Here is a 25,940-nt window from a genome sequence, read left to right as displayed (position 1 = left end):
GCTTAGCCTTATCCCGGATTGGCTACCTTTAGATGAGGGCTGTGGATGAGAGTGACAGCGGTTCGTGGAAGTCGAATGAAGCCAAATACACGTTTTACCGCTTTTAAGTGTGCATGGCTTCGAGTGTCGCTGTGTTTTTCTTAACGTCAGCTTTGCAGTTTTTGACGTATGCCCGTTCCGAATACCGGCGAGTTTCTTTTTTTTAACTTTCTGCAATGCATGCCATTTCTGAACAACTGACAAAAAAAAGTAGTTCGTGAGATTATCCTCAAGGGATATCGTTAGCATTCATCAGCATTTCTGTTTTGCTCCACCAGAAGCTTTCTTTAACAACAACGACAGCATTCACATGTCTTTAGTGACTGATTTCGACAGCTAAGTTCCCCAAGATACGTAAGAAATTGATGTTTAATTCCGTTTAATACCGCTGGTTCATTTCATTAAGCAATAACATATAATATAGTTTTAGTACACGGAAAGGTTTGGGCATTGGATATAGTGACCTGTTGGGCTTAGTCACCGCTCCCCATGTCGCTTAGCAATACGGATGTTTTCCAGGTTCTTTTTGTCATTAAGCATTGTTTCCTAGGACGTGGCTAATTGCCTCAAAATAATAACGCAAAGCTTTTCTCGTGTATAGGGGAGATACATTTGAACTGGAATGGTTGGATATGACCCAAGGTCCGAGAGTGCCACACTGTCACCAGCAGAGGTAGCGACAGCTGGTTCTGTTTCTGGGATGGTCACCAGAGCTATGATCAGCCCTCTGGATGTCATCAAAATAAGGTTCCAGGTAAGTGCCACTTTACCATTTTAGTGTTAGATACATGAGCATGTACCAGTAGTCTGCAACTTGCTAAATGACATCAGAAATATCTTTATGTATATGTGTGTGTGTATGTATATATATATAAATATACTAGCAAAATACCCGCGATTCGCAGCGGGAAAGTACTGCCTTAAAATTTTTATTAAGAAGAAAATTAAACCTTTTTAAACTGAGGGACAAATATACCAATAATTATTTGTTAAGGATCTCTTTGTATACCACATTGTGAGTTCGGCCCTCCGGTTGTAATATGACCAAGCTGTGCGCTGAGCTTACTCTTGAGCATGTAACGTACAGTTGGCCATGTGAACAGTAATCTTGTCTCAAATGTCACAGCTTGGATTGCTGCTGTCATAATCGGTTTGAGTTTCATGGTTTGTTCCAATTACGTTGGTATTTGCAGGACTTGTTGTGTTGAAGTGACATTCGGCATCTGTCAAGCGTTGTAATCACACAACCAGTTTCATCGATAACTTCACATCTAGCTTTTGAGAGTTTAAACATTCATAAACATCAAAGTGTCCACTGCTGAAATCGTCGCCTGTGAATCTAAGATGTTTAAAAGACATTGACGGTTGTCGAAAGGTGTAAAATATTTGCCCATTTCGGTACACTTAAAAGCGACAACTGAACAATTCAGCGGCAGCCATCAACTCACATGCAGATCCATAGGTGAAGGGCTTAAGCATTTCACTCTTCTAGTGCTCCTGTGTAGTATAATTATCTCCTGTACCGTCATCAGTCCACACCTTGAACCCATCCCAGTCATTCGATACATAAGACATAATGTTCTTCCAGATATCAAGAGTAAGCCTGATATGGCCGTGCAATATGTAACAAAGAGAATGGAAAAGGTAGGTGCCATCTCCGGGCATGGAAACCACTCGGTAAGTGACAGTTCTTTGATCGATGGTGATCACCTCGATAGACATGTTAATGGGGGTACAGTTGGAATGATAAAGGAAATGGGTACCTGAACAATGTAAAGTAAGTCTAAAATACCTACACAATAACTATAATCGTAATAAATGAACAATAAAACAGCGGAGAAGCCGTGGATTAAATAAAAAGGCTGTAGTTATCAGCAGGGAGATGTGAATCCCGTGGCGAAGCAAGAAAGGGAATGAAGAGACCGGAGCGACGGACGGCCTTATATAGGCAGGCAGCCAACAATGTGGGAGGCGTTGGGATGGGGACCCAACGCTGCCTGACACGGCGACTGAGCTGCAGGCTATGGACGTATATATGTACGTAAGTAGGATTCAGTTAGCGTTGGGAACCCGCATACCAAATTTCTTGAAGATGGGCCCATAAGTAACAAAGACCTTTGAAAAGTTCAATATGGTGGCCGACAGTGGCATCATACCACCGAAATAAGTACGTACATTGGTTTCGGTTAGCGCGGGGAAGCCACCTACCAAAATTCATGAAGATGGGGCCATAAATAAGAAAGTTCAACATGGTAGACGTTGTCGACCGTTATGACTGTTACGCGTAGAATTTCGAAATGAAACCTGCTTAAATTTTGTAAGCAAGCTGTAAGGAATGAGCCTGCCAAATTTCAGCCTTCTATTTTCCCTGAGTTAATAGCCTGTTATGTGATGCTTCCTTGACCCTTTGTCATATGTAAATTGGTGACCCTTAATCGTTATCCTTGAGGAGTCCCAAACAAATGAGCCCATTTCTCTGTCTTTCTTTTGTGCAAATTGAGAAATGAGAACTTGCACCCCAACAGCAAGGTCTACAGAAGTAGCGTATCAAAAAGTTGCTTACTGATGGGCTTACGGTGTTGCAAAGTTTCCATGGAAACAAAACATTGCAGAAATGTTGATGAACCTGCTTACATGCAGTTAACTACTTTACAATTTATGGTAAAAACACATGGATGGTTCTCCAGGTGTTTGCTTGCTGCACCCTGTTATAGTTTTCTTAGCTAGATGTTCCTTCTGGGATCTACAGTTCTGTAAGCAAAAATTGGAGAAAGGTTTTAGAATGATTGATAGATATTGAAGTTATTTAATGCATCCTTGTACTTTCAGTATTTATCTCAAAATTTACAAGTACTATAAGAATTATGAGAATCTCTAAAATAGAACAAAATTCACATTGTATAGGTACTTTGTAATTAGAAACACTTATGTTTTCTATGACACAGTGGTAGATAGATGTTTATTTGTCCTAGGGGGAAATTCTGTATCTTATACTAATGCTGTGTTCCCTTTGAAGTGGGAAGTCAGAATTTTCAACTGGAACACCCTCTTAAGTCGGATTTCCAACTTGAAAACTCGGCTGGTCTGCTATGTCCAAGTTTGTCCAACTTTGGGTCATGACATCAATTCAAAAAGGTGATGTACACTGCAAACTTTAGTGAAAGCTGTGGTATATTATACTGTTTATTAGTTAGTCAGTCATTCTCTAAGCTGCTTAGTCCTGGACAGGGTTGCAGTGGTCTGCTAGAGTCTGTCCCAGCTAGCATAGGGCCCAAGGCAGGAAAAACCCTGGACTGGATGGCAGTTCATTACAAGGTGAACATACACACATCAACCACACATTAGGTCAATTTAGGATCACAAATTCACCTTATTGGCATTTTTTGGACTATGGAAGGAAACCGAAGCACCCAGAGGATTCCTCATTATTTCTGTCCAACTTCTTTCTGTGAACGTATAGTTACTTTGTTTGGATATGAAAATGACGACATAATGTGTTATCAACTGATTTTTATTCTGATGAAGCAAGCACAACAAAAGTTTTCCTGAATGTGTCCATACTTGTTTTCCGAATGTTTAACTCTGGTATGATGTCATTCCCATTTCCACATCCATCTTCCATTGTAAGTGGAACGCACCATATGTCTTATCCCCCTTGTCCATACACTCTGTTAGTGCAGAATCATTCGAGAATTTCTGCAAGTGACATGACCTGATGTTACTCTTATATTCCGAAGTGTGCAGAATGAACAGAAAAGAAGGCAGGCCCGTTCCGTGTGGTGCTCCAGTGTTGCTCACATCCACATCAGAAGCACCTTCCTTAAGCCTCACAAATTCTGCTGTGCCTAAAAGATTGTCCATTATCAGAGTGTCCATTATTAATGTCTGCTTCAACTGGTTTCCCCAGAAGGGTGACTTTTTTTTGTAGCTTATTTGTTTCAGGTCTTTCTGAGGATTCTGAATTTCTGTGACTTTTCAGAAATGCACAGCCATAGTGAATTGTCAAGTAAACCTGCCCTGTCTGGAATGCTGTTTCATCTCATCCTGTCTCATCCTAGGCCAACTCCTGCCGTGTGCTCCTTTATTGCCATTTCACTGACTGCCTTTCCTTCATCCCTTAGTTTGTATGGATTGATTTAATCACTTTATTTGTCAAATCTCTCCATTATAAAAAAAAAAAAAAATCCTGCAACGAGATGAGACTTTTTTGAATAGATTTTTTCAAGTCCCGCGAAACTATGGCCATGAGATTTTTTTCAAGTCATGCCCTCCTCTCAACCATATTCAACCACGCACACGGTACTCTCACCTCTCATTCGTGTGATGCTTTTGTCAGACACAATTCCTGCTGTCTCAGCTCTTATAAATTTTAACGTTTTCCTCCCTTTAAGTTCCCAATTAAAGAAGACGTATTATGTCCAAATCTTATTGAATAGTTTCATCACAAAGGGTTATCAACGGAAGAAATGAGTACATGGGCAATCCTAGCACTAAGAAGCGATGAAGTCAAATGAATTAACACCAAAAATGTTGATCGGTTACACAGCAGATTGGTTAAATGCGTATCAATAGAGTATGCTGAAACAGTTGGTGGTGATCGTGCGAAACATGAAAACATCAGCTCACAATATCCTGAAGAATATCTGTAATCGTTAACACCGTCCGGTCTTCCACCACATGAATTACTGTAGAAAGAAGGATATATCCAAGAAAGATAATGTAGTATATCTTCAGGGAATAACATTAGACAACAAAGGAGATCTCGATATGCCACTCATATTAAAACGTTAACAGTTTTCCATTAGAATAGCTTTTGCAAAGACAATTAAGAAATCTCGGAGCCAAACATTCGAAAAAGCCATTTTATTTAATAGAGAGAAAGAAACAAAATTCACTCACGGGCAGTTATACGTTGCGTTGTCACAATGAAAGTCCAAACACAGAATCAAAATTCAAGGCGATATTTTTTACTATGGTTCATTACTTGCTGTAATGTAAAATAGTTCTATTATGCATATGTAACAATACCCATAAAAATAACAATCTGTTTAAATTGTACATCCACATCCCCATACGCGAGTGGCAGAACCACAAAGAGGCTAGCGCGTAGTGCAGGCCCGGTTGTTGGCAAGTGAAGCGAGCAGGGGGCAATGCCCTCTAGTGCATAAATACATGAAATTAATTTGACTTGTTAGTTGCTTACATTTACACATTAAATACACAGACATAACAACCATTTTAGGAAAATTCAAAAAGAAAGTAAATTGTAAGATTACAGTTAATGTACTAGATAGATAGATGGATACTTTATTAATCCCAAGGGGAAATTCACATTCTCCAGCAGCAGCATACTGATAAAAAAACAATATTAAATTAAAGATTGATAAAAACGCAAGTATAACAGACAATAACTTTGTATAATGTTAACGTTAAGGGTGGAACTGAAGAGTCGCATAGTGTGGTGGAGGAACGATCTCCTCAGTCTGTCAGTGGAGCAGATGATCTATTATTTCCACTCTAAAACTCCAGCAGTTCAGTCACTCCCAAATAATCAAACAAAGCATGAGCTGGGAAATCTTAGTGAACGTTCTGCGATGGTGGGGGATGGAATAGCTGGCGGGGGATGGAATAGCCGGCTGCTTGCTGCTCGTCTTAATTGGCACATTTAGAAGACAAAAGACACTGGCGGAGAGGTGCAAACAGTTAAGGTGGGCCGGATCTACGAGTTTTTTCATAAACTCTGGTAATTCTAGTGTTAACAAAGTCCTTGATTAGGTTCCTATACTACTCCTCCTGCCCACTCCTGATGCAGCCCACAACAGCATTGTCGTCAGCGAAATTTTGCATGAGGCAGGACTCCGAGTTGAATTGGAAGTCCAATGTATAGAGAGTTGTATATATAATGCCAGCCTTTCCTAGCAACACATAATGCATTGTCCTTGTAACACAATATGTATGGGTTGTTAAATTAAGGAATCGTAACGGAAGAAAAAATAGTTCTTATGCATCTTATTTTAATTTTCAGTGTCCAGTAAAGTTTCCCAGAAAAAGGAGCTTAAAGGATGTGATAGTCAGGATAGAAATTATCAGCAGTAGTCTTACTTGTACAGTTTCTGGACATGGACTTGGAAAGATTTTGGAGTTTGGTCAAGTCACAGCCTTCTCTGCTAGCCAAATGATATGCTCAAAACTGCCTTGTCTTCAATATTGATCACTCCAAACAAAACAGTTATGGAGGATGTCATGTAGAATGGAACTAGAAGTTTTATTGCCTGGACTGAATGGTAGCAAATGTTTAATTAGGAAAGGAATCTGAAACTGAGGTCAGTAGACTGGCCAAGAGTCTGTACTGCAAGTAAAAAGATAATAATAATAATTAACAAAGGTCAAAATGTGAAACAAAATTCATAGTTTCAGAGTATAGTAAATCATATCATCATAACCAAAATGCAGTGCAAAAGTCGTCATTAGAGCACAGAAATTAAGTTGAAATTGGAGATCTAACAATAACACTCAGAAATAATACTAGCTTTTTTGGTCATATCCACAAATTTTAACATCCATTAAGTGCATTATTCTGAACTTTATACCTATCAATTGCATGGCGTCCACTAACAGAAGTGTCCCAAAATGTTGGGTCCAAAAGATAAACAAGATGGAGTTGAAGAATGATGCATTTCATATTTAACATAACAATAAACGGAACCACTTAAGTTCCTTGGCCTCCAAAAGCCAAAATGTATATTTTTAGAGACCATGGAATAGCTACAGAATATTTAAAAAACAAAAGTCAGATCATGACTGCAGTGGCTTTGGTAATTATTTATTTATTTATTTATTTATTTATTTTTTAAACTTGTCTTAGTACTAGGGTGTTGTACCGTGTTAGCCATTATGGATGTAGTGAGAACTTAAGCAAAATGACACCTTTTATTGGCTAATTAGAAAGGCTGCAATATGCAAGCTTTCAAGGCAACTCAGGCCGCATCTTCCAGCAAGATGTAGTTTACTTTACCTGTCGTAGAAATTAATTCTCTTTCAATCCTTTTTAACAGTGGAGTTGATGTTAACTTCCCATTTGAGATTCCAGGAAATTATAACCAAAGCCCTTGAAGTTGACAAATGAAACAGAGATGTTTATGAGAGGGGTCATAGGGGTAGCTGGGTACTGGACATCTCCTATGGTCTACAGTCATTTCAGCAGTCTTCTCAGTACTGAGGTCAAGATTGTTTTGGCTTCACCAGGAAACCAGCTGTTCAGCCCGATCTCTGTAATCATACTTGTTAGTATATATATATATATATATATATATATATATATATATATAGATAGATATAGATATAGATATATATATATATATATATATATATATATATATATATATATATATATATATATATATATATATATATATATATATATATATATATAGATATATATATATATATATATATATATATAGATATATATATATAGATATATATATATATAGATAGATATAGATTATAAAAAAAGAATCTTGGAAGGAGACGATACGTGATCTTCTCGGAAGACAATTTGACGTCCCACGAGAGACACTTTAACGTCATGTGAGACAAAAGGACAGCTGCTGTACAGGCTTTTAAATGATTGACGGGCAGCGCGACAAGCAGAACACGCACCTTGGCAGCAGCAGCAGAAAGACAGCAGCTGATCAGACCACATCTCCTCAGCTGAGATATATAAGTCAATGTTGTGTGTGTGTGTATGTATGCATCACTTCCAAACAGCTGGAGCAATTTTTATGAAACTTGGTACAGATTTTTCTCATTGGTCAATTAAAAATACTGTAGGGTGAAATCAACCCTAACCCACCCCCTTCTGGGTAGGGTGGTGGGTGATCTTGCGGTCTTGTATGAATGTTATCATCCATATGACACTTGGAACGACCACCGGAGGGTGAACTTTAAGTGACTGCCAGCATTTTTTGTGTTTGAGCACCACTGCACCGGCCCTGTTGCTTTTGTAACTAAATAGAGTTGGCCGGTTCCGAGCATCAACTGGATGATAACATACATACAAGACCGCAAGACAAGCTCATTAGTGAGTCTTCATTGTTTGTTTGTTAATATACAGGGTGACACAGAAAAACAGGAACTTTTGAAATGCGTAGTGACAGCTATGTACAGTTGGTAGCACTGTGGAACAGGGACCTTGAGATGTAAACAATCTCACCATTTAGTAATTTAGTAATCAATTGCAAGGCAATCAATGGCAGCTGTGTGAGAATTGTTCGGTAACCGTGTCATCTCAACATTCGGTGACATTCCCTGGCCCTCTAGATCACCGGATTTGTCCGTTTGTGATTTTTTTTCTTGTGGGGCGACCTTAAGCGTCGGGTCTACACAACTCGGCCAAGGACACTGAATGAACTGAAATGAAGAATTCAAGACGAAATTTGTGGTATCCCAGCTGAGATGTTGCAGCGATCAATGGGGAACCTCAACAGCAAATTGGAAGAATGCATACGTACAGGAGGACACCATATACAGGACGTAATTTTCAGACATTGATAATCTGGATTACTGTATCTTAAAAGGCAAGTTGTAGTGGTTCAATTGCTTTTAATAAAATAATTTTTTGTTGGATTTCTTCTATTTTTATTGGGTTTTTCAAAAGTTCCCGTTTTTCTGTGTCACCCTGTATTTTTATTTTTAAGTTTGGTGTGTGGGTTTGTGTGTGCACATGCCCTGCGGTGAGCTGGCACCCTGCCCAGGGTTTGTTTCCTGCCTTGTGCCCTGTGTTGGCTGGGATTAGCTCCAGCATTACCCCCGTGACCCTATAGTTAGGATATAGCGGGTTGAATAATGGATGGAAGTTGTGCTTTGTTTAATTATATTTTTCTCAAACAATTAAAAAAAAACACTTTATTTTCCTCCCAGGCAATGCTGGGTATTTCAGCTAGTTGTGAATAATACCAATCAGCGCAGTATTATGCACTGTTTTCAGAAGTTGTACGGTCTTTCTTGGAAATGCAGTCATTTCTGTAAAGACTAATAAAGAGGAGGAGATTGGCACCTCAGGACTGTGAGCTGAGTTAATGTGTCCATCCTGTACTTACCCAGTTTTAGACACTGTCTCCTGTCAGAAAGGAAGTTGTTAATCTACCTGTAGGTAGATAGTTAGGCACAGCCTACTAAGAAAGCTCAGAAGTGTGATATTGTGTAAAGCAAAGCTGAAATCAACAAAAAGGATTCTTACGTGTGTCCCTGCATTTGATGATGTGAAGTAAAAATGAATATCTGGAGTTACTGAAGTGACCAAAAAATCTAGTTTTAGGTAACTCTCAAACTCTTCAAACCTCCATTTTCTGAAAGTGCTTGGTCCAGTTAAAGGGTGAATGTGTGTGGGAAGTTTGATTTCCTGGAACAATATCAAAGTTGCCAACAACTAAATTTGTTGCTTCAGGAACAACAGAAACCTGATGATATCGGGCTCTGGCTACCCACGGTTGCTCTGTTTGGGCTTCAATTTGTCCTCCATTCCTAATTTGTTACCAGGACCTTTTGGTCCTTTTTGTTAATTTGTTTTTGATGTTGGTGCCTAACTTTACTTAAGTATGAAAATATTACAGTTCTATTGATTGCTATTCAGTGGCATTGTTTTCTTTACTTAATGCCAATTTTAAATTTAAACTTTTACAATAACTGAATTTTTGGTGATGAAGGGGCACACTATGGCTGAAAAAAATAAATTTTGTCTTCAAGTCCACATGTTTACCGCCAGTCCTGTTCACCACTGCAACTTTTTTAAAATTATAAGGTAGTTGTGTCAGACTGATGAATCATCTTGGATCCACCCAGTCAAAGGAAGTTTTGTTTTTTTTTAATTTAAGTGCCTTAAGTGTAGTAATATACTTTAAACATATTGAAAACCGTGGGGATTAATTCACAATACATACTGTATATAATAATGCTTGTTGAAAATTACATCATACAGTTTATACTGCTGACTTTGCCTTTCATTTTTATTCTTTTTAAAGTTGCTTGCGGTTGATGTCTACAGTGTAAATACCTGGATTACGAATGTCTCTGAAAAGGTGGTAAAACAAGTCAGCACAAAATTACTCCAGTGCGTGCACCCAGGATATTTTACTGGAAGCAATCCAGGAAAAAAGCATTGTGTTTTACGTTGATTACATGCATAGCAAAGATAATGATAAAGATTTTGTTAATTGGGCAAATTGGTCATAAAATTATGTATAATTTTTTATATATGTTAAACACTTGTACTTTACACTTACATCAGATGTCATAATAATTCTTTTGTGCAGAGATCATCCCTACGAGATGTTTTACAAAGTAATATAAGGTTACAGTTCTGTAATTCAAGTTAGATTTAACGGAAACATTTAAAGTTTAAAGTAAGGTTTCAAATGTGCTATCAATTCCACCTGTTTTGGACCTATGAGTTAATTGACAGTGGAAGGTGTAAGAGAGCCAGATAAAGTCATCATGACATGGTAGGTACATAGGTGTCAGTTAATAAATAATGCAATGAAAAGAGAGGATTTAAAATTCTTGACTGAAAAGGTAGTTTTTTTTTTTTATATGGTTTGACCATTGTGTGTGACAAGAATCTGAGGTAGGGAACTTTGTCACTTTGATTACCAACCCTTGCTATAATGCCCACAGTGAGACTGGAGTTTTACCTAACTGTTGTTTTTCTTCATCTTCTGTTATTCATCAGAAAAGGGTAAAGCAAGTTACTATTTCAAGTCATGTAGCGGTCATTCAAAAAATTGGAAATTAACTTGGTGGATTATGGAACCAGGCCTCTTAGTGGGAACACTAGCTTGCTGTTTGCAGATTTCTTGGCAAGGTCTGATTCATGAATGTCTCAGACTATACCTGCTGATGTGTTTAGCTGAAGCGCACTCTTGCTGACGCCAGTGCTCTGCTGTGGAATTTCCTCCCTCCTTGCGTGCAGAAGCCTGTCAGACATCCTAACTACTGGCTGTGCTTTGCTAACTTACTGTATTTGCAGTATCTACTTGGAGTCTCTCTTTCTGGGTAAAATCTGCATTTCTACTGTGTTGAGGTACTCTCAAGATGAATTCTTGTTTTTTTTTTTTTTATATATAAACTCTTTGCTTGGTGCAGATGATTTCTTGAAGACTCTGGCATATTGCACTGTCCACATTATTTACATAGGGGAGTGGGGTATTGTCAGGCAGTCTGAGGGATTCATTGACACTGGTTTTGGCATATTCTGTATCATGACATTATTCTTAAAGTTTTGACACCCAACATTACAATTCACAAATCTGGTCTAAAATGGTAAACACTCTGAATTTTCTGTATGAAAGATCTGCCTGTTGCCATTCAAGGCAAGTCAAGTAGACCTTTATTGTCATCTCAACCATATACATTAAAGAACACAGATGAAATAACGTCCTCCAGGACCAAAGGTGCAATGTACAACACGAGAAGACAACAGCACCGGTTAGACAGCACTTCAGACAGATCACAAGAAGATGAATGGAGGGGGGAATAAATAATATAATGTCTACACATATAGCTGCACATATATACTAAATATACAAATATAAATATACAAATACATGTACCTAAATATGAAAATACAAGGGGGCTTCACCCCCTGCTCGCTTTGCTCGCCAACCCCGCGTCCTGCGATACACGCCAGCCAGTTTGCATCTCTTCCACTCGCATATGTGGATATCACTTTCACCAAACAACAAATCTTTTAATTTTCGCGGATACGCCACTTCATTGAGAAGAAACACTACTTTTCCCTGATGGCAACACAAATTAGATGATCTACAAGTCACCGACTTAAAGTTTAAAGCCGAACAATATCTACATACTTCTGTCATATCACCGATGTCCATATACAGTATTTGATCTCTTTTCGCTGTTCCATTATTTCACCGAGTAATAATTTCTGTTTGCTTGCACTAATGCGATCTTTACTATCAGTTCTTTCAGACTTTCGAATTTTAATACATTCATTATCTTTAACCTGTTCTGCTTGTGTATCACACCAACATTTTTGAATTCTTTACAAAGTTCTGCTTTGTCATCTACTCTTTGTCATTTATTTCAAGCCCCGGGCGTGGTTAAAACTCTTGGCACAAAGTCTCATCTCGCGGGACTTGAAAGTATCTCTCTGAAAAAGTCAGGTCTTGTCCCAGGATTTTTTTATATTATAGAGAGATGTATCTTACAAAAAGGAGTTTGAGGGGGAGGCTATTCTTGATTTCTTTAGTGTGGTCAGTGGTATAGCCATGCTACCGACAAAATTCAGCACAGATTTTAAATCTTGTGCTATGCTTAACTGAAATATGGCATAAACTTCATGAAGAGATGAAAAAAATCATTAACTTGCTGTTTAGTGTCTGTGTATAGTTTGCATGGCCCTCCTACACATCAAAGTTGGTTTTTCTTCCACTTTACAAAGGAACTTTGTAGTTTAGTTGGGTGAGTCATGAGTATATCCTGCATTGGACTGGTGTACAGTAATATGAAAAAGTTTGGGAACCCCTCTTAATTCTTTGGATTTTTGTTTATCATTGGCTGAGCTTTCAAATTAGTAACTTCCTTTTAATATATGACATGCCTTATGGAAACAGTAGTATTTCATCAGTGACATTACGTTTATTGGATTAACAAAAAATATGCAATATGCATCATAATAAAATTAGACAGGTGCATAATTTTGGGCACCCCAACAGAGATATGACATCAATACTTAGTTGAGCATCCTTTTGCAAATATAACAGCCTCTAGACGCCTCCTATAGTCTTTAATGAGTTTCTGGATGGAGGTATTTTTGACTAGGGAATCCATTCCCAAGAATTCGGGAATCCCAAATGGGGATGACACAGTGCACGGGCATCTCACATGAACGGTTTTAGAATGACCGACACTTATCTTTAATAAAACTACTGCAATATGTTGACACCAATAAAAGACTAACCTTATCTACAAGCAGTTCATGATGTCCTATAAGTACATGTATCTAGTTCAGGGGTGCCCAATGCGTCGATTGCATTACATTCAAAAAAATGTTTTTTTTTTTTTTATAGTTAGTCTATCATATATCCTCCCTATGGCATTTGCCACTTGATTGACATACAGAGTGGCCAGTCTGAGATCTCTTCTTATAACACACTAGTCATCCCGCACGCACGATCAAACGCACGAGCTACTGCAAAACTCTGGCTGTGATCTAGTTAGCCTCATACAATGGACGCTATTGGCGGATGACTGAGAAGCTAACCAATCAGAGCACGCAGTTAAGTTCCTGCTTGCTGAATGCAGTGTTAACCAGGAAGTCTCGTCTCGCTCATTCAACATCCAACGTGTTTCGCTGTGTAAAGAGTTAACTTTTGTGCTCTTTTGTGTTTATCTTTGTGCATAGTCAAGCCCTTCATTATGGCTCCAAAACGATCTGCTCCTGCTACTGCTTCAGGGGCCGTGCCTAAGCGCCAACGGAAGATGTTAACGATTGCCGAAAAGGTAAACGTTTTGCATTTGTTGAAGAAAGGGAAAAGCTACACTGCTGTAGGATGCCATTACAGCATCAATAAGGCTACGATTCTTTTTATTAAGCAATTTTAAGTAGGAAAGGAATATAAGATCTACGGCTGCAGTGTCCTTTTAACCAGGGTGCAAAATGAGTTGTAAGTGGATGTAATAAAGCAGTAGTCTGGATGGAATCTGCTTTAGGGATTTGGATTGAAGAAGAATAACGGCGGTGCTACACAATCGCCTGAAGTGGCTCCTTTGGAAGAGCTATAACGCTCTCCTTTGTTGTGCAGTAAAATTAAACTCATTGTTATCGGACAAGTCATCGTGTCATTGTTGGTGAGTAACTATAATTAATTTTCTACTTACAGTACTTAGTACATGTACGTACGTTTAGTGTCACTGTACACACATTTACTGTATACTATTTTTCTTGCATTGTACGTATTTATTTCTGGTGGCCTGTCTATCGTAATGGCTGTAACATACAGTATGTGATATCGGAGACACTCGATATCTTTAAAATAATATTTAGGTTTTACTGTATATAAACAGTTTGTTTATATACTGTGAACGATAGGGGGCGCTCTCGCTCCCTTGAACCCCTGTCCACGACTCCAGACACCAGGTAAAAGTCCCCAAGTTGACTTTATTTTGTAGCCACAGTGCACAAAGCACACTCTCCACCACAATACTCATATAAATCCCCAATAAATCAATAATACAATCCTCCAGCTCCCAGACGCGTTGCCACCCTTCCACCCAGCTCAGCTCATTGTCTGGGAGTTCCCATAGTCCTTTTATACTCCCTGACCCGGAGGTGTTTCTGCCCAACAGTCCACAAGTCCTTATTCCTTCCGGGTCAGGGTAAATAGTCCTTTTCTTCAACCCAGAAGTCCGTCGCTCTTCCTATGACGAACCTCCGGGTCACAGGGCACGAAGAAGCCCTCAGTCCTCCCTGCAGCTCCCTCCTGTGGCCCCCACGGCATCCAGCAGGGCTTTGCATAAAAACTCCATTGTCCATGATGCCCTGCTGGTCTTCTGGGGACCTCCATGCTGCAAGGAGGGCTCCACCTGGCGGCTTGGGGGTATGGGCCGGGATAAATGGCCGGCCATCCTTCACAATACATAATTTCAATGAATCTTACCTAATATCTAAGAGAATACAAAGGGATTATGCTGTATAACTCTGCGGGGAACATTTGTAAACAGTGTGGGAGAGTTAATAAGGGCTTAAAATATATAAAAATAACCATACAAACATAGGGTTTCTACTTCGTGGATTTTCCCCTATCGCGGGGGGGTCTGGAACACAACCCCGATCGAGGAGGGATTACTATATATATATATATATATATATATATATATATATATATATAAATAATATATATAATATTGTGGAGGATGGCCCAGACACAGACAGGTGGACACGTTCATGTCACCCACAAACAAGTTTATTTACAATATTTACACAGTTAAAGTGCACCACAAAACCCCCCAAGTCCTGGCCACACAATGCCTTCCTTCCTTCAGGCCGCCTCCTTACATCCAGCTCAGTCCTCTCCGCTCCCGACTCTTGCCTTGAATGAAGGGAGGTGGCCCCTTTTATTATCACCCGGATGTGCTCCAGGTGGGTTCTGGCAATTACCCGCCGACACACCACTGTGTGGCGGAAGTGCCGGCTGCATCCCTGTAAGCACTCTGGGTGTCCCTGCTCTTCTTCCCCAAACACCCCACCAAGTGACCCCCCCCCCAACACTTCTTGGTGTGGCAGAAGTGCTGAGGTTCAGGGCTTCAAAGGCATGGGTGCGCCCCCTCGTGGCGACCACAGGCCCCTACAGGGTGGAGCTTCAAAGCTCTGTACCCGTGGTCCCCAAAGGAACCAGGGCAGTCGCCCCCAGATGGTCTGGGGAATGTGCAAGCCCTCCTCCGGTCCTCCTGAGCGTCCTGGCCAGGTCGCCACCCCAGCCACCTCTGACAATATATATATTAAGCACCCTCCACAATTATTGGCACCCCTGGTTAAGATATGTTCTTAGGATTCTAAGTGTGGAGGGTGCTTAATTTATATATATATATATATATATATATTTATATATATATATATATATATATATTTATATATATATATATATATATATATATATATATAGTTGCCAGTTGTATGTGCTGATGGTGTTGGTTTGTGCCTGCTCTGCTCAGTGGTGCTAGAATAGGCTCCAGCCCCAATGTGACATTAAATCAGATTAAAGGAATATTCCACCCAAAAGTGATATTTTTATATGTTATTTACCTGTTTTACTTCATAGTTTAAAATATATATATTTTTCAGTTTGTTCAGGTTGCTATTTCATTTTACTCTGCGGTTAGATTTTTTTCCCTCATTGTTTAATGTTGGCACCATTTTTTTTAATCACAACATTTTTTTGGAACAATAAAATAAAAGATATTAATATGCATATTTATGTGTTTTTTGTTTTCTGTGACAACATTTTTGTATAGTATTTAATTGTTGTAAATAATACTTTATAATAATATGATAAAGTAATTTATAAATGTGTACCATGCTTGGGGTTTGCAAATTGTCATTCAGTATACAAAACTGGCTGGATTGAGAACTTGCATGGACTTGTGGGGAGATGTGAAACATGGCTCTGATCAGGTAAGAAAAATTGCTTACAATAACTGTAAGCTTACAGAAAAGAGAACCAAAAGAGTATGTGAATTGCACATTATGCGTGTTATCTACTTTAACATACAAAGGTCAATGAATGACTAATGTAGTAATATCCACTTTAAAATTTAAGTTGCCACATTTAATACTTGGTGTATAAGATAATATTTGAAGTTGCTAAGAATTACCAGGGCTTGCTTGGGTGTTATTCGGTGTTGAGCATTTAATCTACTGTCGTTCAATGGCCATACTATATATCAAGAAGGAATGTTTATGTTTATATCACAATTGTTTATCCTGCCAGTATCATTCGATGTGGTCAGATTCTGTAGTTTAGGCATAGATTTTAATTGCACAGGTTAAAAAGTTTAACCGTTTGCTGAATTTCATTCAGTCAGTAAAAAAAAACAGTCCCACCATGTAAGAGTGACATTGGTTAGCTGCACAAGCTAAGGAGAGCAAATAAGTATTACTATCTGTGATATTACATTGGGTTTATTTTATGAAAATGCCAAAAAAAAAATTATATACTAGTATACAACATTTAAAGACACGGATTTATTCAGCCAAGATTAAACGCACCAACTGTGAGACTCTAGACTCATGCGTCCAAATCTACAAGGATTATCAGGATTTAGAATGGACACCCTCTTATGGCTGAATAATTATAATTCTAATAGAAGATGCTTGTGTATTTCATATTTAGTATTTTTTTTTTTTTTCAGCTTCAGATCGAGAAGATTTCAGCTCATGTTCCACAGGCAAAATACCATGGGTTATGGCAGGCATCTCGTTGCATCTTTACAGAGGAGGGTATGGTTGCTTTTTGGAAAGGTCATATTCCTGCCCAGCTGTTGTCCATTACATATGGAGCTGTCCAGGTAGGTTGCTGCAACCCCAGGTAGATTTGCCTCTGATATGTTTTAGTTTTTATTTTGAAATATGCTTTTTTTTTTTTTCAAACTGTTTCTCAGTTATTAGAAGCTTCCATTTGTCCATGTAAATTCAAAACTTTACTGTCTCTTATTTTCATCAAGTCTTTGTTTGTAGTTATCCTCCAGCTTTAGCTTGAGAGGCAGGGTTTCATGGACAGATTATAGAGATATGTTTACTCTTATGTTTCCAACCTTCACTTATGCCATAACATATATAGAAAAGAAAAAAAGTTATTTTTAATCTGTATCGATTATTTTTGTATGTTGAGGACCTGAAATAATTTTGAATATTGTCTATTTACAGTTTGTAACATTTGAAATGTTGACTGAATTTGTCCATAAGACAACATCACTCAACAGCAGGAATGCCAATGTTCACTTTGTTTGTGGTGGCCTTGCAGCCTGCACTGCCACTTTTGCCTGCCAACCTCTGGATACCTTGAGGACCCGCTTTGCTGCTCAGGGAGAACCCAAGGTAAGAGTAGGAAGGCGGGATCCAAACTGCACACACTTGAAAAATAAGTTGTTGACCATTACAGCAACGTGCTATGTTATGTTTATGTTAAAAGATAATGAATGGTAAATATGTGATGGGGTAGTGCATACTCCAATGTAACTTACATTTACTTTTTAATAAATAAATCCAGTGGGAGGATGTGGAAGTGGTGCAGAGCTACAAGTACATGGGAGTTCACATAAACAACAAACTGGACTGGTCTGACAAGAAGGGCCAGAGTGGACTGTACCTCCTAAGAAGACTCGGGTCTTTTGATGTATGCAGCAATTTCCTGAAGATGCTGTATCAGTCCATAGTAGCCAGTGTGATGTTGTACATTGCAGTCACTGGAGAAGCAACATGAGCTCAACGGAAGCACAAACATATTAAGAAAGCTTACTCCATCACAGGGTGAATTTTGGACACATTGGAAGATGTTGTGGGGAAAAAGATGATGGCAAAATTGACTGCCATCAAGAAAAACTCCAGACAATCCCCTCCAGTAGGTGCTGTCTTTGAGGACTTTTGGCCACAGGCTCATTCCACCACAGCATGCTAAGAAGTGCCTCTGGTATTAACAAAATTGAATTAAATATAATCTAATATAAATAAATAAAACCAATAATAGATGCTTCCATCATAATCTTCAAAATTTAGCAAATGAAGCAGCTGTCCAATCAAATGTTATTGGTAGAAAATCAGCTACATTAAAAGCTCACTTGTGTCTTTTGCTTTTTTTTAGTTGCAAAGACCAGTGGTTTAGAAAATAAAACTGATTGTTTGTATGGTTTCTTAAAGGCAATATCAAAGCATATGCAAAACTGTTTCTGGAAAATACTTCCTGGTTTATGAATTTTGAGGCTTAAGATAGAAGGAATATAGAAATGTCTTTAAAATGAGTTCCAGTGAAGACTCCAATGAGACAGCCCATAAAGAACCGCTCAAAAAGATTTTTATTGAGAACACCTTTGCATGTGAATCAACCCTAAGCAGAATAAGATATTATGTTTAATACTGATCCTTTACCCATACCAAGTTATAAGTGTAAAAAGTTGTACATTAACAGTTTGTGTATTTAAAACCTATTCATCCAGTCAAAAGCAAGTACAACTAGTTGAACCCTGTATTTGTACTGTGCATAGCTTACATTTTTCCTGTGTGTTGGATTTCATTTTGGGTTGTTATTAAAACCACCACTGTTTGATCCAACTCCTAATAAATATAAAAATGTTTTAAGATAATTAAACCAAACAAATATTTGACAAAATGTATGGTGAATAAAGGAGGATGAAAAATATGAAACATAAAAGTATATAACAACACAAATCTATAGATTTCAAGGGGCCTACACTTTTTTTACCTGGTATCTAAGAATGACTTGCTCATTTTGATGAAAAAACAATATCAGACCAAGCATTCTATTTGAGTCCTCTCTATACATCTCTATTCTAGACTCATTGAGTAGCAACCACCCATGTCAGTATTAGACCTTTAAACCTAATCAAAAGAATCAGGCCTGCAGTTGGGTATGTCCTATGCACCGCCAGAGTTGTTACACTTCACACTTGACATTTGATGTCCACAAGAAAGCACCCCGGCCTACTTAACTGTAGCTGTATTGTTTCTCAGATATTGACCATTTGATTTAAAAAATGCCTAAGAACGTGCCTATTAGTTTTGGGGTGGTGTGCACTGCATTTATAAGGCTTACCACTCCTAGCAATGCCTGCCTTTTCATAGTTATTTTACCCTTTTCCAGCCAGGTAGGCAACAGTACAGTATTCACTATTGATGTTGTTAAGTAGTTCAGGGAATTTTAGTGTGAAATACTGAAGCATGTAATGGAACACAATGTACAGTATTATGCTGTCATAATTAATATATAATATCCATCCATCCATTTTCCAACCCGCTGAATCCGAACACAGGGTCATGGGGGGTCTGCTGGAGCCAATCCCAGCCAACACAGGGCACAAGGCAGAAACCAATCCTGGGCAGGGTGCCAACCCACCGCAGGGCACACACAGACACACCCACATACCAAGCCAATTTAGAATCGCCAATCCACCTAACCTGCAAGTTTGTGGGAGAAAACCCACCCACACACGGGGAGAACATGCAAACTCCACGCAGGGAGGACCCAGGAAGTGAACCCGGGTCTTCTAACTGCGAGGCAGCAGCGCTACCACTGTGCCACCGTGTCGTGACAGCATCAGCTTTTAAGAAATGAACTATTTAGGAATAACTCTGCATGTCAATTCATAATCACAATCCAACAGGTAAGGAGTAGTAGAAAGCAGCACAAAGACAAAAGATTTATGATATCAATAACATAATTAGGCCCATTGTGTTCAGTGTTAGACTTATACAGTATGTTTGTACAATTTAAATTTTAATCTTTTTCCACTTAAAATTAAGGTCCAAGAAAGATTTTTGTAGCATGTTTATTTTTCTCAATACATTCTTCATGATCCAGCACCACTTTGTGAGAGCCTCCTGGTTATCTGGTGTCAGCTTTGAATTAGTTCAGTATCCACTGAAATTTCTTAAAGAAACTTGACACGTCATCTGCAAAAGATGCATACCTAGCTTTGATGTTCATTTCCAAAATACATGATGAAATGGCATAATGGAATGTAGGGAAAACTTGTTGCTGGCAGAGAAACCTACTTATCTAGTCTTTATTAATCAAATCATCTGTTTTACATAGGTCTACAAAAATCTACGCCATGCAGTGAGCATAATGCTGCAGACAGAAGGACCCTCAGGTTTTTATCGAGGCCTCACACCCACCTTGATTGCGGTCTTTCCATATGCTGGATTGCAGTTCTTCTTTTATAACATTTTCCAAAAGGTTTACCAGTGGGCAGCTCCGCCTAAAGAATCCAGCTCAGGTAGGACACCATATTTGTTTCTCAAAATTTATACAGTGTTTAACTTTTTTGTGCAAAAGATTAATAAGCAGACATTGACAAATGCAGTTGGGCTTGTAGAAATGCCAGATGATTCCTCAAATATCATTTATGTCTGCCAGGAGCCACCAAACAATATCTTGAACAATCAATAATATGGTGAATTGTTTCCTGTCCAAAAATGTTTTGTAATGACGTGAAAAACAAACTACCCAGTACACTATTAATGAAATCTGTTTTTATTTAATCATTGCAACAGCTTGTGCAAATGTACAGATTTAAAATTGTACTCCTATATGCTTTAAGAAAAGGGAAGTACCATGATGCAGTGCCTAGTATCTTCCATCACAAATCAGTGGATTCAAATCCCACACACACACAGTCCATGTAGCATTTGTATGTATCTGTTCATGTTAGGTTAATTTGAGGTTCTAAATGAGCCTTGTGTGACTGAGACCTAAAATTGAGTGAAATCCTGTCCATGGTTGGTCCCTGCCTTGTGCTCAATATTGTCAGGATAGACTCCAGCTTAACATGACCCAGAATTGTATTAGGTGGGTTTGAGAATTTTTTTTATGTTTATGGTAGTTGTATATTTTATTTGTGTAAAATATTGAAAGGACCCATGAAATTTGTCAGCCTTTTAAGTGTATAGTATTACATGGCAATTCTCATCTTTGTATAAATTGGATTGGCACACTAAAAAAAATCTCTGCTTTCAGCTGTCTCAATTCATTTCTCAAAATGTTCAGTTTTATTTGTGAAATTTATTTTTCTACTTAAATACTACAGAACTTATATTGACAGTAAAAATGCTGACTTCCAGAAAATACATACAACGAAGCATTGGATCATAAATTGTCATCAACAGCCTTTAGGGACATGTAACACGTGGTAATAAGTGGTGTTTGCTTTTAGCTCAGGGTTGATTTTGTGTTAGTGACACAGTGTTTTTGTATTGTAATTGCTTGAGAAATGTTCCTGACAAACCATTTTAAATCACATTCAATGTAATAAATAGTGAAAAAATACTCTTATTTCTCTGTTATTCCCTGCTTTCAAGCCTGTGCTATATAGTTGAGTAAAAAATTGGCAAAATTAAATTTGATGCTGAATAAAAGGCTTAACAACACAATCTTTTGGTTTTACTTGTGCATCACCTAATGGAGGCTCTCATATTTCAAATTTGCTCTTTTGTTTTTCAAGGTGGAGTTGATCCTTTTGGAGATGTTTCAGACTTGATATGCATTTTGTGTGTGTTTTACATATAAAACACCAGACATACCCTTGATTAAAATGAACAAAGTTCAATTTACATTTTAAGCTCAAAAAATGCAAAACCTTCCAGGTTTTATTCTAATACAAATTTTCTGCTGAGAAAAATGTTCATAAAACTATTAATTTTCTCAAAAACATAAAGTCTCAAAGTTATTGAATCCTCTCTTTATGTAATTTCACCTGCATGAAACAAGACTATAAAGCATTTTTAGTTAGTTAATACATTGTAGCATTTTCATGCTTTTATAACTGGGTGAAAACATGGCTCTAATATACAGCATCTTATATTGTATAAATGATAGTTGTGAAGTCTGATGAAATGTCCTATAGCATTAATGTGCATGTTGCCAGAAGCAACTGAGAAAGAAGCCGTCAAATATTAAATGGTGGCAAAGAGCTGTAGAAACAAGCAAAAATATTTTTTTAGCTTTTAAAATAATGGTTCACGAGTTCCAGAGGGTGAACTGGTGGTCTCATTTAAAGCCTGAGACATACACATTCAGATAAGGTGGATATAAAATAGTTCTCTACCAGATAAAAATCTTACTTAACACGTGTCACTTTTGTACAAAACTTAGGTAGCTAGGCCGAGTTAACTTTTTGAAGAACTAATAATAAATTTTTGAAAAAACTAATAATGCAAGCTGCCAAAAAGGCAGATAAATTATTTTTGTCTTTTGCTATTTTTGTTAATTTTCTGCTAAATGCACAACAACTGTTAACTGACACAAATCCGTCCATTCATGATGTTGAAGTGTAAATTACACTTTAGAACCATGATGGGTAAACACTAGCAAAGACGACAGCAGCCTAGAAAACACATTCATGACAAGCAGGAACGGGCCATCCTTTGCTTAGGGCAAAATTGGCTTTGTTTTACTTTATATAATCTAGTTCATGTTTAGAAAAACTGACAGACTCTGATGTAATGGAAGAAATGTTCACCTTTGACTGTGTGTGTGTGTGTGTGTGCGTATATGTATATATATATATATACAGTGGTGTGAAAAACTGTTTGCCCCCTTCCTGATTTCTTATTCTTTTGCATGTTTGTCACACAAAATGTTTCTGATCATCAAACACGTTTAACCATTAGTCAAATATAACACAAGTAAACACAAAATGCAGTTTTTAAATGATGGTTTTTATTATTTAGGAGAAAAAATCCAAACCTACATGGCCCTGTGTGAAAAAGTAATTGCCCCTTGTTAAAAAATCACCTAACTGTGGTGTATCACACCTGAGTTCAATTTCCGTAGCCCCCCCCCAGGCCTGATTACTGCCACACCTGTTTCAATCAAGAAATCACTTCAATAGGAGCTGCCTGACACAGAGAAGTAGACCAAAAGCACCTCAAAAGCTAGACATCATGCCAAGATCCAAAGAAATTCAGGAACAAATGAGAACAGAAGTAATTGAGATCGATCAGTCTGGTAAAGGTTATAAAGCCATTTCTACAGCTTTGGGACTCCAGCGAACCACAGTGAGAGCCATTATCCACAAATGGCAAAAACATGGAACAGTGGTGAACCTTCCCAGGAGTGGCCGGCCGACCAAAATTACCCCAAGAGCGCAGAGACGACTCATCCGAGAGGTCACAAAAGACCCCAGGACAACGTCTAAAGAACGGCAGGCCTCACTTGCCTCAAGGTCAGTGTTCACGACTCCACCATAAGAAAGAGACTGGGCAAAAACGGCATGCATGGCAGATTTCCAAGACGCAAACCACTGTTAAGAAAAAAGAACATTAGGGCTCGTCTCAATTTTGCTAAGAAACATCTCAATGATTGCCAAGACTTTTGGGAAAATACCTTGTGGACTGATGAGACAAAAGTTGAACTTTTTGGAAGGCAAATGTCCCGTTACATCTGGCGTTAAAAGAACACAGCATTTCAGAAAAAGAACATCATACCAACAGTAAAATATGGTGGTGGTAGTGTGATGGTTTGGGGTTGTTTTGCTGCTTCAGGACCTGGAAGGCTTGCTGTGATAGATGGAACCATGAATTCTACTATCTACCAAAAAATCCTGACGGAGAATGTCCGGCCATCTGTTCGTCAACTCAAGCTGAAGCGATCTTGGGTGCTGCAACAGGACAATGACCCAAAACACACCAGCAAATCTACCTCTGAATGGCTGAAGAAAAACAAAATGAAGACTTTGGAGTGGCCTAGTCAAAGTCCTGACCTGAATCCAATTGAGATGCTATGGCATGACCTTAAAAAGGTGGTTCATGCTAGAAAACCCTCAAATAAAGCTGAATTACAACAATTCTGCAAAGATGAGGGGGCCAAAATTCATCCAGAGCGCTGTAAGAGACTCATCGCAAGTTATCACAAACGCTTGATTGCAGTTATTGCTGCTAAGGGTGGCCCAACCAGTTATTAGGTTCAGGGGGCAATTACTTTTTCACACAGGGCCATGTAGGTTTGGATTTTTTTCTCCCTAAATAATAAAAACCACCATTTAAAAACTGCATTTTGTGTTTACTTGTGTTATATTTGACTAATGGTTAAATGTGTTTGATGATCAGAAACATTTTGTGTGACAAACATGCAAAAGAATAAGAAATCAGGAAGGGGGCAAATAGTTTTTCACACCACTGTATATATATATATATATAGGATTGGCTCCAGCAGACCCCCGTGACCCTGTATTCGGATTCAGCGGGTTAGAAAATGGATGGATGGATATATATATATATATATATAATTAATTAATAAAATATGGAATCTACCATTTTTTTATTTATTACAGGTAATTTAAAAAATCTTGTGTGTGGGAGCTGTGCTGGGATCATCAGTAAAACAATGACATACCCTTTTGACCTTTTCAAAAAGCGCCTTCAAGTTGGTGGTTTTGAAGCAGCAAGAATATCCTTTGGCCAAGTAAGCCCAAAATGGACATTTATTTTTCATTCTTTCATAAACTAGTGCTTGGTAAGAAATGAAAAAATACCTCCAAATAATTAAAGGAAATGTTTTGTATGAATACAAAAGTTAAAAGCACAGTCAGATCTGAGGAAAATTATGAGAAGTTGCAAATATTTTGGAGAAGAATAAAGCAGGAGGAGAAAAATATTTGGAGGCCAATCAAAGGGAGGAAAGTAGAGAATAATGCAAGACGCACAAAGATTGAAGAGCGATTAAACAAAGCACAGAGATAGAAGGAATTGCGTTGGGCTATGTTAGTGTAAAAGGCGGAAGTGCTAGCTTATGAAGAGTTTAACAGATCTCTGAAACTAATCAGTGTGCCTGCTTTATCTGAATGAACATCTGAAGTCCAGTTTTGCATTTTCTTTTGTTTAATATATGAAAATGTATGCTGTATTCCTGCAGGTACGTTTATACAAGGGTTTTACAGATTGTGCAGTGAAAGTTTTACAGGAAGAAGGACCCAAAGGCTTCTTCAAGGGTCTCTCCCCTAGCCTGATAAAGGCTGCATTTTCAACGGGATTCACCTTCTTCTGGTATGAGCTCCTTTGCAGTGTCCTGCGTACTTTTAAAGAAAAGCACCAAGCCACACAATTAGCCAGAATCTCCAGAGATTGAGAGGTAAATGCATATCTGGACTAGTCATTGATGACATAATATCTAACGGATATCATAATGGCTTCTGAAAGCAGTCGGATTATGTTGTTGAGCTAAACCACATTTTCTTGAAGTGAGCATTCAGAAGACATTGTTACCCAGACTTATTCAAATGACAGTCTTCTAAATAGTCTGAGGTCAGAAGATGGGATTTCCTACTAATGGTCACTTTCTTAATCACTGATTTAGTATTTTGAAATGTGTCCACTTATTGTGTTATTTATGGTGTTTTTTAAATTTTTACTTGCACATATGTAAAATACTTTGGGTTCATTAAGCACTTAAGAGGCATGTTTATTTTTTCTTTTTGTGTAAAAAAATCATTGTTCTGCAATGTTAATAAAGTATATTATTGGTATATATTTATTAACATTTGACTAACTATTGAAATGTTTTTTAAGCGGTATTTCTCAGCTGCTCCTTACTATACATTGCTTTTTTTATTCTTCAGTTTTTAACCATTGAAGGACAAATTTAAAAACTTGC

The 25,940-nt window shown here is 38.1% G+C and overlaps 1 protein-coding gene across 2 annotated transcripts; it reads left to right on the top strand.

The window, feature by feature from the left end:
* On the top strand, positions 1 to 25,820 carry slc25a19 (solute carrier family 25 member 19). Of its 2 annotated transcripts, none has more exons than XM_039740333.1 (7): positions 1 to 393; positions 641 to 793; positions 16,969 to 17,124; positions 17,483 to 17,653; positions 20,385 to 20,568; positions 24,622 to 24,752; positions 25,203 to 25,820. In XM_039740333.1, the coding sequence occupies exons 2-7, from the start codon at positions 662 to 664 to the stop codon at positions 25,413 to 25,415; spliced, it is 987 nt and encodes a 328-aa protein (XP_039596267.1). In that variant the 5' UTR covers positions 1 to 393; positions 641 to 661; the 3' UTR covers positions 25,416 to 25,820. The 2 variants fall into 2 exon arrangements, with proteins under 2 accessions (XP_039596267.1, XP_039596266.1); XM_039740332.1 differs by having other exon boundaries at positions 2 to 187.
* Positions 25,821 to 25,940: the final 120 nt, after the last annotated feature.

This window comes from Polypterus senegalus, chromosome 17 (genome assembly GCF_016835505.1).
Source record: "Polypterus senegalus isolate Bchr_013 chromosome 17, ASM1683550v1, whole genome shotgun sequence".
Lineage (NCBI taxonomy): Eukaryota > Metazoa > Chordata > Cladistia > Polypteriformes > Polypteridae > Polypterus > Polypterus senegalus.
Note: the sequence above shows the minus strand (reverse complement) of the source record. Positions and strands in the feature narration are given on the sequence as shown.